Source organism: Emydura macquarii, unplaced genomic scaffold (assembly GCF_026122565.2).
Source record: "Emydura macquarii macquarii isolate MOO-44397 ecotype Brisbane River unplaced genomic scaffold, CSIRO-AGI_Emac_v2 contig_705, whole genome shotgun sequence".
NCBI classification, from domain to species: domain Eukaryota; kingdom Metazoa; phylum Chordata; order Testudines; family Chelidae; genus Emydura; species Emydura macquarii.
This window is the reverse complement of record NW_027130842.1, coordinates 3091154-3109057: the sequence shown is the minus strand read 5'-3', so window position 1 is coordinate 3109057 and position 17904 is coordinate 3091154. Positions and strand designations below refer to the sequence as shown.

Sequence of the window (17904 nt, the reverse complement as noted above, 5' to 3'; positions counted from 1 at the left end):
AAGACCTTAGACCAAGTCATAACCCCCTTCCCCTGAATAATTGAACGTCCTCTTACAGTGATTTAACTTGCAGGTGTGCAAATGGAGCCTGACTTAAATATTTGTATTAACAAGCAATTAGATGCCCAGCCATGGACCTGAACCCCATTGCGCCAGTTACTATATAAACAAAACAAAATGATGGTCCCTGTCCTCGTGAGCTTACAGTTGAAGGAGAGCTGAATTTACTTCGCTTGCAAGCTCTTTTGTAAATGCTTCATTTATGTCTGTGTGTGTTGGTGCTCTCATTACGGAGTGGAAGTTTTGCTGCAAGGTGCTGCGTGAGGTATTTTGTTCATAACGGGTCTGATGTTGGTCCAGCCCCAACAGTCTTTGGAAGTGTGGAATTGTACCCAGTTGTATACACTGCTCACTTATGTAAATGCCTAGGGAAGGAGCCAGTCCCAACCCCAACACTGCTGCCATGTGCAGCAGACTCAGACCTTCCCTACATTTAACAGTTGATAAAAGGGTATAAGAGCTCAGCACATCAGAAAAGCTTCCTTTCTGTGGGCTGTGCTCACAGGAACAAGAGTCTCTTCTAACCAGACTTGGACACATGGGAGGAGACTGAGGACTTCTGAAGGCCTCTTCCCAATGGAAGGGGAGGAAGATGCTGCTGGGATGATGACAAAGGTGTGTGTGTGTGAGGGGTGGTACAGAGAACAAGACAGACAAAGTGCAGACGAAGCACTACACAGGTGGTGTGAATATGCTGCTAGGGGCTTTTCAGGAGGAAGAGAATGGAATTCATTGAAGCCAGTTTTTTATTCTTTTTCCTACAAACTTTGGAGTTAAAACTGATCACGGAAAAGAAAACATTTACTGTCCTCATACCTTACCTAGAAATAGTTTGGTCTTCAACTAAACCTCATCAGGCAGCAGTATAGGATCCTTTCTTCTACAAAGCCATCTTAGTTTGAACCAAACTCTATTAATAGATTTTGGGTTGTTAAACAATTATTCAGTTTGACTTGACTTTCAGAATGCACAGTGAGACAAAAAGGGCCATTTTATTGGGGGGAGGGGGGAAGGACTGAGCAAATTTACAACTTGTTAGTGGCTAAGGGATATGGAACCCTTGTTGACTATGGCTACATTGATCAATAATTATCACTGTCTTATGGTTGTGTAAGTGGCCTACAGGAAATGCCCAGCGGATGGTCTGTCATGTCTCTGGTGGGGATGGATCATATTTTAGATAGCACCATCACAACTACCATTCTTGATAGCAGTCTGTGTGAAGGGCAGAATGGGCATGGAACCCAAGCCACCCTTTCACTTCTAATGGTGCTCTCCTCCCCCACTGCTGCTTGTGTTGTACCTACACAGGCCTAAATGGAGGTCTCTGTTCTCCAGCACCATCACTCTGGCACCTTTTGGATGGGACTAACAGTAACTTTTTTAAAGGCAGAAGGAAGTTTAATTCTGTCCTGAAATGAATTTGGTATCTCACATGAAATGCTGCAGATCTTTTTGTTGCTTCATAGTGTCCACATGTCCCACCATGCAGAGCACCACGTATTAATATTTTGGCATAATTCAAGGTTTCACAGGGTGCTAAATAAGTATTTTAAATGAAAATAAGTAACATTTAATACAGAATAAACCTATCATCCTTCACAGTTCCAACTGCCCCACCTTTTTCAAGCATCTATACTCTATAGTCTTTTACATTTAGGATTTATATCTGTAATTTACAAGCTTGATCCCAGGCTTTTTAGTATCAAAAGTTAAGGCCCACGCCTCTGCCTAGGAAGTGGTGGATGAGCTCACTCTACAAAGCAAGTCGGTAATTGCTTTCCTGGAAACTTGCCTGCAATAAATCTTGGTAGTACAATCTCTCTTCCCTAAATAGCTAGTGTACTCTCCTACTTTTAGTCCTTGGGGTGTGCTAGAAGCAAAAGCTCCCTGTTGATTGAAGAAAAATTGAAAGAGGATTAATTCACGTTCTAAATGTTAATATTGTCCTGAGTACTAAGCAGAAAAATTGATACTGCAGCTTACATACAACAGCATTCCAGAAGTTCTGTACCAAGGCATTTAAACTATCTACTATCAAGTTGCTTACATTAGTATCTATTTGTTTAAGGCCCACATACTTGAGTCATGCTTCTGTGTGGTCTCTGCAGAGAAACTATGCTGCTTGCTAAAAATTTTCACTGTAAATTGAGTTAGCTGATTTTTCCAGCCCAGCCCTGCCCTGCCCTGCCTCCACCCTCTTCAAATCTGTGCACATAACAAAAGTTAAATTGATCTTTGTGCTATGGGTCAACTCAAGGCCTTTGTGTCTCATGTTTCAAAGTAGGAATTAAGTGGGAATTAAGCAATGCACAGTGTGTATATATATATAGGTCCTATGTAAGGGGTGAATATTACCGTTAGTGAATGATTCCCCCTACAAATGGGAAATAAACTTGCTCTCTAGAATGAAATTATTTTAGTAGTGTCAAAGTTTTAATGTTTCCAGGGGCTTCAAGCAGAACTCCAATCAGTCCTTTTACATGAGTACAACTTTGTTTCTATTCAAGTGTCAAGAATGGCTTATGCTGTAATGCCAACATTTAGGTCACTATTTATCCTCAAATAAAAGTATGCCTAATGGCCACTGTTCATGTGTGCACTAACAGTAAGTAAAGAAGGGTGTGTCTTTTTACTGTAACTGAGCAGTCTCACAATTTCGCTGTTTAACTCCTTATTTGTCAAGTGCTTTGAAATAGAACGGGAGTAGTAGTACACTAAGTCCAACTAATGCTTCCTTTTAAACTAACATGAGCATTCTTTAAACTATTTCTGTCAAGCCCTGTAGGGAAAAGTAACATTTCCCATTTTAAGTGACACTTCACAATTCTTATTTTTCCTAAAAGGTTGGTTCTCACATTTATAAATTCTGTTGTATTTAAAATACACAGTATTGCCATACTCAAATACTGTAACGTTACTTTTTTGACAAATGTATTGTGTGTACATTTCATGACATGTAAGACCTATATGTTGCATATATTTATAGGTAGATTTCTGGGACCATGGCTCTTTGTAGAACTGCAAGTACAATGGGGGTACCAGCCCTGGCAATTGGAGTCTCTGGGTGGTACTGGAATATAAATACTTAATATGCACATCTGAAGATTTTTTTTCAACAAACAGAAATGGTTAGCAGATCAAAATAATATCTGGTAATCATTTTACAAATAAAGTTTAGTATGAACTAGCAAGTGTCCTGAACCATGCACCAATCAGAACACCATGAATCTTACAGTGGGATAGGAACTTTTTTCTAGTAGTACTAGAATATGAACTGGTAAGCCTGCATCAAAAGTCTTTTATAGACCACGTGAGTGAAATCCTGGGCCCTGTAAAGTCAATGGAAGTTCTGCCACCGGTCTCAGTGGAGCCTCTCTGAAATACTGTCTTTGAATTATTTTCTACTGGTGAGAGAGACTGAAGAATAGAGTGATCATAGAAAAGTCACAAGGTTTTAAAACACATCAACCCATGGTTAAACAGAACACATCATGCTGTAAATTGTGTTGGTTGATCAAAGTCTACCAGCACATTCTGCATTGAATGGGGTGTGGCTGTAAAATTCAGTGACATCGGTCTTGTTACTGGACTATGTAAAGGTTCCTTATTCCTGAGTTTGAGCTCATAAAACATTATGAGATAAACACTAGTTATTTCTAGGGAGGGGAACTGCTTAAAGGTCATCGTTGTGGAGGAGGAATCAAGAGATAAGAACAAATTTCCTAGTCAGTAGCAGATGTACTACTTGGGATTATATTTTGCCTTTGCTGATTTTTTTCTTTCTTTCTGGTGTTCCTTTCTCATATTCCTATAATTCCTGGGCCACCAAATGGCCTTGACTGACTAGTCAGAGAGAGGAACCTCAATTTTTAACCATCTTTGGAGCAATTTCAGCCCTGATAGATGTAGGTACGACTTCACTAAGGAAGTGGAAACTGTCCCCACTTACACTTGGGCTGAATTGGGCCCCATATGTGGAAACCGCTGCCAGTGGCTTTTATCCAGGTTGCTCGTGTATTCAAGTGTGATCACAACTTCACATAGGACATTCTTTAATTCATTTATTTTTCATTCAAACCATTATTTGCAGCCAGATCCTGCGCTCATTGAAGTGAAGGGGTGTTTTGCCATTCCTTTGAGTTGGACCAGGACTTTGCCCCTGGAGGACAAACTGCAGCCAGGCTAATGTTTCTGCACAGGTGTACTGTGTGTGCATTAGTTATATCTTTTTAGGAGGCGTGACAAGGTGGCGCTGGTAAATAGTCTTAACTATGGGACGGCAGGAGCCAGGGGGGAGTGTTTAGTGTGTGCAAATGTTGCCTCTTGGCAAGACATGCTTATTGTTTTTAATTTTGCAAGGCTTTTTTGTACAGGCAGCTGCAGGAGAGAGAGGGACTTGGGCAGTGGCTGCAGAGCCTGACCTCTGACTTGACATCTAATTAGAGGCTGTTCCTGAGCCAGGCTTGGGCCTTAGGAACAGGACGTTGGTGTTGGGCTAACAGGCCTGGAAGAAATGATTGGCTGCATGCTGTTTGACAATTTCATTGCAGGACTGGGGTAGATCTGTAAATAAAATGGTACATTTGGAATATACCCAGACTCCGTGTCACTGATTCCTCCTTCAGTGGGAAGTCGTCCTGCAGAGCCCTGGTATCTGCTACCTCTCCACAGAGCAATGCTGGTGTTAGAATGGCACAGTGGTGTCAGAAGATGGGGCAACAATGCATTAAGTGTTATCTAAAGTTCATAAACACAGCAGCTGGCACAGCATGTTGGATAGCATGGTAAAGCATATTGGATACTGAACTCTGAGGCGCCTGTAGAGCATGGCATTTAGGCCATTCTTAGGCCTGACTTTTTTTATTGCTTTTATTTTTTTTTCTAAAAGTTCTTACAGCTGCAGTTCCTACTGAAGTTAATGTAACTTACAGAAGCTCAGCACCTTTCTGCTATTTAAAGGCACACGTACTTGTACTCTCTCTCTCTCACACACATCTCTGCAGAAATATACTCCAAAATGAATGTTAGACAAACCTGGAAATCAAAAACATTCTGGACCAAAAACCAGGGCATACAAGCCAGATTCATTTTAATAGCCAAGTGTTTTAAGAGCAACGTTATAAAGAGCTGTTTTGTCTTGGTCTTTGACGTTGGATGGATGAACAGCAAAGCAAAAACCTCTTCATAGCAGCGCAAGCGATATCCAAAATAGACAAGTGTTGCATTTTTGGTGGCCTCTGGATGAGCATAAAACGGGGTGGTGTTTTTGGGAGCTGGTACTGGTACTCAGCACTTCTGCCAATCCGCTCACTTATTCAGGTGCCTACATATGGTCTTCAGATGTTAACTTTAGGCACCAATTTATTTATTTTAATGTTAGCCTAATCATGATGGAGGGACAGCCAGGCCAAACCTTAGCGGCACTGTAGTTGCCCGTCAGCTCCCAAACCCAGTCACTGAAGTTGGGTTTGGCTGCTCCTCTGTTATGACACCAAGCCTGCAGGGTGTGGGAATGTGAGAATGTGGAGTGAGTAGAGGTGGGCAGCTGGAATCAGGAGGAAACTGCTGTAGCCTGAGATAGGATCACTAGCTGGGACGCACTGGCAGGTGGCCATGAAGGGCCTGTGGGCAATGTATGAGGGGCCGGGGTGAATTAGTGGTGGGCAGTGGGGTAAGTGGAGAGTGTTGGGGGCTGCAGAAAGCGGCATGTATTTCAGAGACACTGGAGCGTGAGGGGGTGTCATGATAAATGGGGGCTGGTGGAGGGTTGTATGTGGAGTGGGAGGGGCATTACGGGGCAAGGGTGGTCTAGTTGCTGGGAGGCCCCCGAATTTCCATAGTGCACAGAGCCCACAAACCCTTTAATCTGGGCCTACTTCTTACAAAGCTTTGTTGCCAGCCAAGAAGTTAGCATAGCTGCCTACTCAAGAACAAATGGCTGGGTGTTTAACAGAACAATGATGATACTAACTTGGTTAGAGCCAGAGTTACTTTTATGTAAGGCCAACCCTACCCCTGGCAGTGGGAGTTTGGGTTCCGAATTCAGGGTCTTTCCCATTGTTATTCTCTGAAAAGAAAAGGGAAGTATGGAACAATGAAACTCATAATAGACACTTCCTTTTTAAAGTAGTGATACACTTGGTTATGTATGACCAAGAGGTACAGAGATGCTCTCCATCCGTGCAGCTGCTCTTCTAACCATGCTGATAAAACACTACCCCCTGTACTTACTGATAAATGTGCTTTGGACTGGTGTAACTGGTAAGTAAATGCTTCTAGTTCTTTTGATGTGGAGGCAATGTTGGGTTCTCTCAATGAATCTGACAAATGACTCAGACAAGATCTGCCAGTGTTTTCACAGCTCTATAAAGTTTTGTAATTTCCAAATGTTAGTTTGTTTTAGTGTCTTTCAAGATTCTGAATTAGAAGTTAAGACAAATGTTTCCCATTACAAATCATTTTACAGCTGTATCACCAGCCACCTTAACTAATGTGATTTAGTTCATTCTGTAATAATGCTAGTGTCAGAGCCAGAAGATGTAGTCTGGATCTATCATTGAAAGAGGGAGATTGGATGCTTCAGAGGCTTGTTAATTGGGTACAGAACCTTTTACTTCTAACTGGTTCAGATTAGCTGGAAAATTGTTACCCTCTGACCTATTTTCAGTTTCTTACATGGCATAAACTGGTGAATCTCACATCACTTTTTACTGGACAGGAGTCCACATCAAACTACCACACCAAGTGGAACCCTGACTGACCATTAAGATGTTAATATTTTGAACGGGCATGCAGAGCCTCTCACTCCTTAGCATGTTTCTGGGCACTGAATAAATAATAAATAGTAACAGTGCCTATAGTTTGTGTCTGAGACGTGAGTGGGACAGCACTGGGGAAACTAGAACCTGCTGCTGAATTTAATTAAAATGCTTCAATTTCCTAAGATGTCAATATGGCACTTTATACTGGCACTAAATTCACTATTCTATAAAAGAAAATACCCCAAATTACCATTTAAATGACTTTAGTACTGTATGTGTCTAAAAGAATTGCTTTCTATCTTTTATTGCTTATTATTTGCAGTTTCTTTTCCTTTTGTTTCAGGAAATCAAGAATTGCAGGGATTAATTAAACCACAAAAGGTCGAATTTCACTCATTAAACTTCAACAATACTTTACATTGGCAGCCTGGGTGTGCTGCCACAGGTGACATTATCTACTTTGTGCAGTACAAAGTGTAAGTACAACGAGAAATTCTCAGCTCCTGCTTGTCTTTCTCTCTGTGATAGCTGGGCTGAGAAGTAGAACTGAGCAAGAACTGATTTTTTTTCAGGTCACTGGCAGTTCTGAAAAAAGTCAAGAACAAAAGTTGTTTTGGGTTGACCCCAACCCAATGCTTTGCAAAAGATTTGGCAAATCAAAAAGTCAAAGAAAGTATGTTTTGTTTGACAAATGAAGTTTTCCATTTCTTGCTTTTTAAAAAGTTTATTATTAAAACTGAGTGACATTTTGAAAACAAAAACACTTTTTGAATACAAAAATGTTCAAATGAAACTTTATCCCCTCCATGAACAACATGGTGCCATTGACAAGAATTCGCAAAATATTTTCCTGTTGCATGAATCTGCATTTTTCACTGAAAAACTTCAGTCTGCTTTAGTGACGAGGCTCTTCCTTCCTATGTTCAGGGAATAGCCGTGCTCTGGCTACCTCAAAAGACATGACTTAGACAATTGCTATAAATACCACAAAAGATGTTTTAGAATCTGATAAAGGATGATGTCAATTCCCAGCAATGTGCTGAGCGTCTTCATCACTCATTGTCTCTGAGGTGGAATGTGCTCTCTCACTGGCCTACATTTTCAAAAGCAACTAGTGATCTTGGGTGCCTCAATCGTTGGATGTCCAATTTTTGAGACACTTTAAAGGGGGCTGATTAGTAGATATACAGAGCTGCTGCCCTGTGGCATGTCAAGTAGGGTACCCCAAATGGAAGCACCCCAAATCCCTACTCCCCTTTGAAAACTTAAAGCCACAGTGTCCAGCAATAGCAATTGAGAAACAAGACTTCATTTGTGATTGGAACTGCAGTAAATCTTAGATTGACATTTTGCCTAACGGCCCATGTTGAAAACTATCTCGTGGATAGCAGCTAACATCCCTCATCTTCGGAGGGGGAAAAGTGCCATAGATTTTTAATGATAGGAAGCAGTCAGCACTTCAGTTTTATGTCTCCTTCAGAAAATGCAGTGATACAGACTTCGGAAGGCACCTGGAGGAAAAAGCTATTTTCCATGGCAGTTCTGAGGATCTGGTGTTTGGAATGCAGTTCAGGGACTGGCTATGGAACTATAGCGTCAGAACCTGCACAATCTTAAACCAATGGTCAGAAATTACCAAAGTTTACCCCTTTTCTCCATTTCCCTCCCTTCCCCCTTCTACAGGTACGGGCAAAGCACATGGAGAAACAAAGAAGAATGTTGGGGTATTCATGCAGTTTTTTGTGACCTAACACATGAGACATCTGATATCAGAGAACCTTATTATGGCAGAGTGAAATCTGTTTCTGCTGGAGTCCATTCAGATTGGAACACCAGCTGCAGATTTACTCCATGGAGGGAAAGTAAGTCAGAAAGAGTTTACCCATTCTGTATATAGAAACGTGAACTTCCTCTTCAACGGATGTCCATTTCCCCCCTACAACCTGTAATTTTGAATACAAAATAAACTTTTACAATTAAAATTTAAGAAAAATGATGATGACACTGCAGGACAAGTTAACATTGTGGTTCCTAAATCTTAGGGTATAACTTTTGTTTCATTGTACGATGTTTTTTGTTCTGAATGCACATTTGTACCCAGAAAATGGGTTGTTAGACATCTAAACTCTATTGCTTATGACCATAATTGTTTGCAGCCTCAGTACTGTATACATAGTTGATAGCAAACACAGAAGTGCTGGTACAAAGTTAGAGGCCTCACTGAAAATGCACTCTACAAGGCTAAATGCTTGTTGTCTTTAGCTTTTTACAGAAAAGTGTAACAGTTTCTACAGTAAGAGAGTATACACTGTCAAATTTGTTCACCTCCACATTGCCTGCTTATTGACAGAGTATGTTAATTCCATGAGAAGAATGGGGAAGTGCCTTTCTCTGCCGAAAGAGTGAATTTAGCAAAACTGTGCTCTGAGAGTTAGCTGACAGTGGGTACTCTTTGTCCTTGTGGAACATGCCCACTTCCCTATCGACTGGACTATATATAACTATCACCAGCCTGAGCCGACTCACATTCAATGTTCTGGCTAGATCAGTGCTTCCCAACCTGTGGCCCGGGGGCCAAAAGTGGCCCATGGGGGCTTTCAAAGTGGTCCGCAGTTGCCCTCCTGCTGGCTGCGAAAGGGAGCTGCTGCCTAAGGACGCAGGCAGAGTGCGTTTCCACAGGGCTAAAAGACGGGTGCAGGCTCCTTGCTGCAGCAAAGGGACTAGGAGATCAGCGCTCCCCTCCCCCCTGGCTGTAGCACGGAGCACACAAAGCGCTCCACCTGGGTCCCAAGGTGCTGGGGTCCCTGCTGGAGCCAGGGGGAGGGGAGCACTGATCTCATTCCCCTGCCTGCAAAAGGGAGCCACTACCGAGGGATCCAGGTGGAGCGCACAGGGCTACAGGCTGCATGCGGTTTCCCTGTTGCAGCCAGGGAGATGGGAGCCTCCTCGCTGAACTCCTTCCATCTGGCTGCAGTGGGGGGGGGGGGGGAGCTGCTGACAGACTGGTGGCCCTTCAGAGTTGTAAAATTTATATCTGTGGCTCTCGAGCCAAAAAGGTTGGGAACCACTGGGCTTGAGTATGCTACTGAGGTAATAGTAATAATGTTCAACTGCTTGCAGGGAGGGAAGATTCCTAGGTGGCTCTGAACTATGGAGGTCAGTAAAATTCAGTGCTTTAGCAAGCAAGAATCTCCATGCAGGATAAAACAGTATGCTTGTATTGTACAGCAATCTCTGTATTGTACGGCTATCTCCATCATATGGTAGGCAGAAGATATATTAGCTAAAGCAGGGCGCGACTGATGAGCAACAAAAAAGATGTCCAATTCCAAGAGTGAAGCATCTGTTATTCAGCCTATCCAGTCAGACATCAGGTGTCAGAACCTTATTCAGAAACAGAGCATTAATAGTCAGACAGCAAGGTCTCAGGAATCAGCCATCTCAATTTTGTGGTTACAGAATTCAGCAAATTATCCAGCAAATCAAAATTGCTTTTACAAAACAAATACTTTATACAAAATTCCACTATGCTTGAATACGTATAAGTACTAATTAGATGGGTATATGTAACTGAGAAACCAGGGGAGGCTGACCCCCTTTAACTTAAGAAAAAATGGGTATCCCTCATAACTAAATGGCATAGAGCTGGACCAAGCATTCTCATTAGCATTCAATACCACTTCAAGGTCTGGACGAAAGATTGAGACAGCCAAGAATAAGGAGGGAAATGTGTCCTCCTTAAGCTATGGGAAAAAGGAGAAGAAAGTCAAGAGTTATAGGCTGCATGGGAAACATCCTTCCAATGATTGATACCAGCACCTGCCCTGTGGAAGTTCAGTGCTTTCCAGAGCACAGTATATTTTTCCATGAAAGAACAGTGTGTATACATAGCCATGACCACTATTCTTTACTGCACTGGAATCTTTTCGACATGTTTCCTACTTATGTGCCAAACTATCTTGCATTTATAAGTTGGTAAAATTTGTGTATTTTTAGATGTAACTTTTTCTTTTGATATATATCCTAGTGGTGATATGTAGAGAAGTAGCAACAGAAGAGGTGAGAGCATGCTTTTCTAGTGCACTTTTGATTGGTATAGTTAGTCTCACAGACCTGTGAGAGTAAGACTTAACAAGGCTCATTACAGCTTAAGGGACTGAGGTTTTCCTTAACCATTTGCTTGAGACTTAGACTAAGCTTTATCACAGATGCTTGTATTTTATGACAGTATCTTGGGCGATGGAACATGTTCACCTGTCTCACCTACCCCCTCCTACTCTACCCACCCAAAAAAGAAATAACTGTTGGGTAGATTTCTGCCTTCCCATGTCTCCGGCAATTGCACACCAGTTTATGCACAAGGTTTAACCCCCAGCTATTTAAAAACCCAAATGTTTTTCAAACATGTCAAAAGTTCTTGTCCTCAATGAGGACTATATCCATGACAAGGCTGACATTTTTAAGGTAGCCATTTTGAATAATCCAAAAACACAGACAATTCTGAAAGTCCTAGCTTGTGAAAATTCTTTTGCTTACAACAAATATACCTTATCATCAACAAAATGGAATTTTAACAAACTTTCAAATCTTTTGAGCTGTTTCTCATGTTTGTATATTAAACTTTGGGCTATTTAAAAAAAAACCCTTAAAAGTAAGAACTTTAAAAGCAATCTGTCAATCATTAGTATAGTATTATGTACTATAGTATAGTACTAGCATGATGCCACTATACATATGGTAACATTAAGAATTAAATTATTTGAGGGCCTTTTCCCCCCAAATTGCTTAGAATTCTGGACTGTGGGGTAATTAGTTAATTATTTTCATATTTTTGTTTATTGCTTTAGCAGAGATAGGACCTCCATCAGTAAATGTGACTCCTAGAAAGAAATCCATAAAATTAAAGCTCCAGGCTCCAAATTCACCTTATGAAAGGAGAAGAGGCAGAAAGATACCAATGACAAATTATTATGATCTATTCTATCGAGTGTTTCTAATCAGCAACACGCTAGATGAAGTAAGTGGACATTCATGTACACACTGTACTTCTAAAAATTGAATTACAAAAGCCTGTGCAAATGCTTCCTGCTTTAACAGGGCTGGGGCTAGGCATAAGCAGACTAAGCAATTGCTTAGAGACCCAAGCAGCTCAAGGGCCCCCCTCCTCCATTCACTTTTACATGGACTGTTTAACAAGTCTGTTAGTATGTGCTGGGGGGAGGAGCAAAAACATTCCTGCTTAGGGCCCCAATGGGCTAGCACTGCCACTGTCTACAATTGAAATAACCCTCCAGATTTGCTTGTGCATAATTAAATACATGTAGACGCTTTAGAAAATAATTCAGAACTTTCAGAAATCATGACTTTATCATTGTGTCACCAACCTTTATTCTATCCTTTTGTTGGTGTGTTTCAGTTCCTTCACCATTCCTAAATAAGCTTTTTGGGGCAGGGGCTGTATCCTTCTAGGTCTTTTTAGGTGCTGTAAACTAACAGATTATCTTAACATGTTGTTGACACACACACACACACACAATTCTGCTGTCCTTAAAGCCAGGACATAGATACACTTATTACAGGAGCATACTGATTGTGATTCTTCCCCCCCCCCCCCTTTCCCCCTCTCCCCCCATATGTAGAAACACAAAATACTGGTGCATGAAGGAACAGACAGAGTTGTTAAAATAGAAGATTTGAAGCCTGAGGTCAGCTACTGCATAGTGGTTGAAACCTACGTGCCAGTGCTGGACCGCAGCAGCGTGTACAGCAGTAAGAAATGCACAGTGCCCCTGTGACGTGGTAAGTAAACAAAAGTAAAGCTACACAGGATCCCAGAAGCTAGAGATGGCAAGGACCAGATTATCTAGTCCAAGCCCTTGCCAGCACGAGATAGACCAATATCATATGAAACCCCTACTATATTGAAACTCAGGCAATATACTCAAATCTTTCACACACTTCTCTCAAAACTGTGTTGATGTCACAATTAGACAGGAAGCCAAAGCAGAATAAATATGGTAGATATACTATGATTGATTATTTACTCGTTGATTATGGTATCTGCTTTAGGAAAAACCCTAATATGAATCAAGCAGGAAAGCCCCTTATTTCCCCTTATTTCAATATAGATACACAATATTATTTCCATCAGTTTTGATGAACTTGAAGTAACAATTAACTCAGACTTCTTACCTCAGACCTGTAACATCATGACTGTAAAGCTCTGGCACGAGGGATTGTTGTTCAAAGCTCCATCCAAATCTCTAACAACAGTTAGATCTGGGGCTTTCTACTGAATGTTTTCATATGTCATATTTTCAGGCCATGTGTTTTATGTGTGTCCAGTCTAAAGTGGAGAACAAAAGTTACTTTGTCTGAAAAACTACAGCAGTAAATCCGTTTTCTCTCTTATATATTTTATCTACTTACACTTCCACCACAGCATGTCAATGCTTCACAGATATTAGCAACTGGGAATTATTAACTCCCTTTGATAGGAGCTGAGGCAGGGAGAGATTACAGGCCTGATTCAAAGTGCACTCAAGTCACTTTCATCAATTGGCTTTTGATCCTGCCTTATGTGATTTGCTCAAGATCACAAAGAAAATCTGTGAAAGTGCTGAGAATTGAACCCAGATAATCTGAGTGCCATTGCACTACCTTAACCCCAAGACTCTCTCTCCTTTCTGTTTCATATTATACTGTAGAGCTGCTTCTATCTGCAATGCTCCAGCTGTTCCAGACTGGCATCTTACCCTATTTCACTTGTAGGCTCAGAGCTCATGTGAGGGAAGTTCTGCATACAAAAGGAATGTAGGATCTTGGGGTGTGTTGCCATTATCTTTTAGCACTTTACTCTTCTCCTTGAATTGTTATATTTATATGTGGATAAATGAATACGTTGCAAACAGTCGACTCAGTACCATAAAGGTTGTGTGTATTTGGCTAACAGTGCTCTGGTGATTTTTTTCCTTTCCTTTTTACTCCCAGTATTACTGATAACAGTGGAAGATGATACACTCAACGCCTCCTTCTCTACCGGTTGTAGCTGTCAAATGCACTCCTGTACTTCTGAGCACATGCGTGCCTTCCTTCAAATGCCTTTAATAACCAATGGGTTCTGATGCTTCACCAACTCAAATGAATGTAACATTAAGCACAGGAAATAAAATCTTTACATATCACAACTTAAAAGGTATACAACTTATTCAGTCTTACCAGGTACAGTATAAATCATTTCACTGGAGACATTTCTATGTTTGAGATCTTCTGGGGTTGAAAATATATGAAAGGATTATTTCTAGAATTTTTGTTTTCTTTTTGAGTCTTGGAATTTTAAAAAGTTTCGCATCTTTATTTCTACATCCAACTACACATCACAGGCAGCAGCATGTAGTGTAGTGTATAGGTAGCTACAAGCTGCCGTGACAGGCTCTGGGAGCAGAAAAAAGCTTCAGCAGCTCCCCGTCGACAGCACTGTTTGCTGGGGTGGCGAAAGGCTCTGGATGGTGGAAGACAACAGGGAAACCCCCCGCCAGGCCTTTTACCTGCTACCATAGCCCTTCCCCGCTGCCACAGTCTTTCCCTGCAGCAGGGAAGGGCTCCAATGGTGGGAGACAGCAGGACATTATTCGGCTAAACATTAGTGTAGATAGGGACGCATAGCTTGGGTGAGTAGAGAACCATGTAGGGGACCTACCCGGGCAGATACCAACAATTTCAAGTGTGTCTATACTCATCTAAGCCATTTCTCACCTTCTACATTGCTGTTTATACCCATGCTAGGGGGACTACACATGCATGTGCACTACACACCACCAAAAGAAGTGTGCTGTGTAGTAGCATCCTACCAGAACAACGTAAAGAACAAAATACAACCTGAAAAGAAAGTGTGTGCTCTTTTTAAAGTACACACCAGGTATGTCTACACTGCATGCTCTTTTTGGTGGGGTATAGCATACTAGACCCCCTAGTATAGGCATAAATGGTAGTATAGCTGGCAAGGCAGAGCTTAGACATGCGTGAAGGTTGTGGGTATATACCCGGGTAGGTTCCTTTCATAGCTGTCCACCCACCCAAGCAGTACCTCCCAATCTACTCTATTTTTAGCGCTGTAGTGTCCCACAGCCAGACCCTTCCCCCTCCACAGGGAAAAGACTCTGGCGGGGGAAAGGCTGGGGTGGTCTTTCCTTGCAGCAGAGAAAGGCTCTGGCAGGGTGGGGTTTCCCTACTGCCTAGCATTTTCAAGCCTTCTCCACAGTGAAAGGCTCTGGAAGTGGGGAGATGCTGAAGCCTTTCCCCATTGCTGGAGTCTTTCATTGACACGGGGAGGTACACAGAGCAGCGTGGATACAGCTTGCTTTCCACTGCAGCCTGTACCTACACCTACACTACATGTTACCAACACTGGTGCATAGTATAGGGGTAGCCACAAATTCTCCCTCTCTTCCCTCCCGCACCCACTTAACTCAGCCCTACCTTACCTTCAAAGCTCAGGTGTAACTTTGTGTCAACAAAGCCAACATATGACTGGGTGTGAGTTGAGTGTCCAAACCCACTGAAACATGAGCTAATCCAAAAAAACCCAAAGGACTCCCCCCCCAGTCTGTCAATGACAGCTAGCTAAGGTGAAGGGGATGTTTTGTAAACGTGGATGAGACTCCTGGTAAACTAATATCTGAATCACCCTCCACAGACTTGCTTCCTCTCAGTCTAAGAAATCAATTTCTATTGATCTTCATTCTCAGCAGGGAAAGATTTCCAGCCTTATATCTCACGCAATGTCCTTTGAGTGTGGCGGAGTGGAGAAGGAAAGTCACTTGCAGTTCTGTGAAAACTGCAGCAAAGGAGCTTCTAAACCCTCAGTGGTTCCCAACCTGTGGCCTGGGGGCCAAAAGTGGCCTGGGGGGTCTTTAGAGTGGCCCACCTGTTGGCTGCAGAAAGGAGCTGTTGCCTAAGGATTCAGGCGGAGCACGTTGCTGCAGGGCTACAAGACCGGTGCAGGCTCCTTGCTAAAGCCAAGTAGACAGGAGATCAGGGCTCCACTCCCCCTGTCTGTAACAGGGAGCATGGCAAAGCACTCTGCCTGGGTGTCCCTAGGTGCTGGGGTCCTAGCTGGAGCCAGAGGGAGGGGAGCACTGATTTCCCGTCCTCCTGGCTGCAGAAGGGAGTCCCTGCCTAGGGACCCAGTTGGAGAACACAGGGCTACAAGATGCATGCAATTTCCCTGCTACAGCCAGGGTCGAAGGAAATCAGCAAGGAGGCAGTCTCTTCGCCAAACTCCTTCCGTCTAGCTGCACTGGGGGGCAGGGTGGGGGCTGCTGGTGAAGCAGCCAGGACCTACCACACTTGAGGAGGGGCAGGACTCTAAAAAATCAGTGCCTTCCGGTTTAGCTCGCACATAGCAGGCCACCCACCGTGACTTAGCTGCCAGGCCACGTGCTTCAGTGTGTAGTGACAGTCACTCATCTACACTAGTGCTTTGTCTGTGAGCGTGTGACACATTGTGAGTAATTTGTAGGTGTAGACTAGTGAATGTAAAAATGAGCACAGCAGCATCAAAACGTTTACTTTAAATATGTAGAGATTTGTAATCCTTACTGGTGCATATGTCAATACATGTTTTATGAGTTAATAGTCCTTCACGGTTGTAAAAATGATATTTGTGACTCTCGAGCCAAAAAAGTTGGGAACAGCTGCTCTATGGCATCACCAGTTACTGTGAATAAGATTACAGTAAGCAAGGCACCATATAAATCTTTGAAAATACAAATAGTTTGTTATGAATGTATCCTATTACTCAACCACATTTACTGCAATGTACGTAACAGTTGTAATTTAAAGTGACTGGGTTCAGTCTGAGCAACATAATCCAAATCTATACAAATATGAAAAAAATTTCATGCTATATTTAGTAGTTATATTGCACTTGTCCGTGTATCTATAAAGTGCCATCCAAGCCTTGACTAAGCCATCCTTGGGAGATATTGTATTTAGATTTTTTTAAAAGAGCTGTGTCAGAGGTAATCCATCTAGGATAGGAGCAGGACAAGATTGAACTTGTCAAGCCCACAGAAAAGGATATTACAGTAACTGAGTTGAGAGTTTTAGCTGTGTGGATGAATAGGAAATGCTAGATCAGAGATGTATGTTATGCAGAAAGACTACAAGATTTAGACTCGTATTAATTTTGTTCAAATTCCAAATATCGTAACCGTACATTATAAAATCTACTTGATCCTGATAAAAAACTGTGTCAATTTTTCCACTGAAATGATTCCCCATACAACTAATACTGAGGGCTCTCTCCTTTTCCCAGAACAAGCTATTGCACATCTGGCTGCTGTTAGCAATTGACTCATGTAGTGTCGGTAACTAATAAGTACATAGTAGAGACTTCTGACGCTGATCTTAATCATATGCATACCTAATTTAGTTGATTTGAAGCTGTCTAGCTCTGTACTCATAGCTAATCTATGTATCTATGTCTTTCCTATCCCTGTTCCCCTCAGTGCCTCCCTCCCATTTCTTCCAATTGTTTTACATCTAAACTAAACTGTGAGCTCTTTGGGGCAGGAAGGTCTCAAGTGTTTCTACAGCACCTAGCACAATGGAGATCTCAGTCTTGCTGGGAGCCTCTGAGTGCTAATATAAATGTTTGTGCAAATAATAATGTTTTGTCTAAAGTGTGTATCTATTAACTAATGTGGTCCTTCCTGTCTACTAGTCTAGGCCATTCTACAAATCTCCTATAAGGGCATTTTCCAAGGCTTGGACTGTCTTTACAGAATCAAACACATTTATGAAGTACAATGCTTTGTGAAATTTGTCCACTTCCATTGATATTTCTTGATGGCATACAAGACTCTCTGAATTTGTGGCACTTAATACCTTCTAAGATGAAAGATGAAAAACAGACACTGTTTTTAAGCCATACACATTGGTAGAAGCCTCTAGGCACTACCCACATATAACTGATTAATTATAACATATAGCTAGATATAGTGACCACTTGCGAGATAGGTCTCTAATCTGCATGAGTCCCCATATATTGAACCTATGGTATCTGGATGAGGAGTCT

At 42.0% G+C, this 17904-nt stretch overlaps 1 protein-coding gene across 2 annotated transcripts; it reads left to right on the top strand.

Moving 5' to 3' along the window:
• Positions 1 to 6230: 6230 nt before the first annotated feature.
• Positions 6231 to 13954, top strand: IL22RA2 (interleukin 22 receptor subunit alpha 2). 2 transcript variants are annotated; one of them, XM_067542525.1, is made up of 6 exons: positions 6231 to 6324; positions 7168 to 7300; positions 8508 to 8686; positions 11675 to 11841; positions 12464 to 12623; positions 13815 to 13954. In XM_067542525.1, the coding sequence occupies exons 1-5, from the start codon at positions 6231 to 6233 to the stop codon at positions 12617 to 12619; spliced, it is 729 nt and encodes a 242-aa protein (XP_067398626.1). In that variant the 3' UTR covers positions 12620 to 12623; positions 13815 to 13954. The 2 variants fall into 2 exon arrangements, with proteins under 2 accessions (XP_067398626.1, XP_067398625.1); XM_067542524.1 differs by having other exon boundaries at positions 11672 to 11841.
• Positions 13955 to 17904: the final 3950 nt, after the last annotated feature.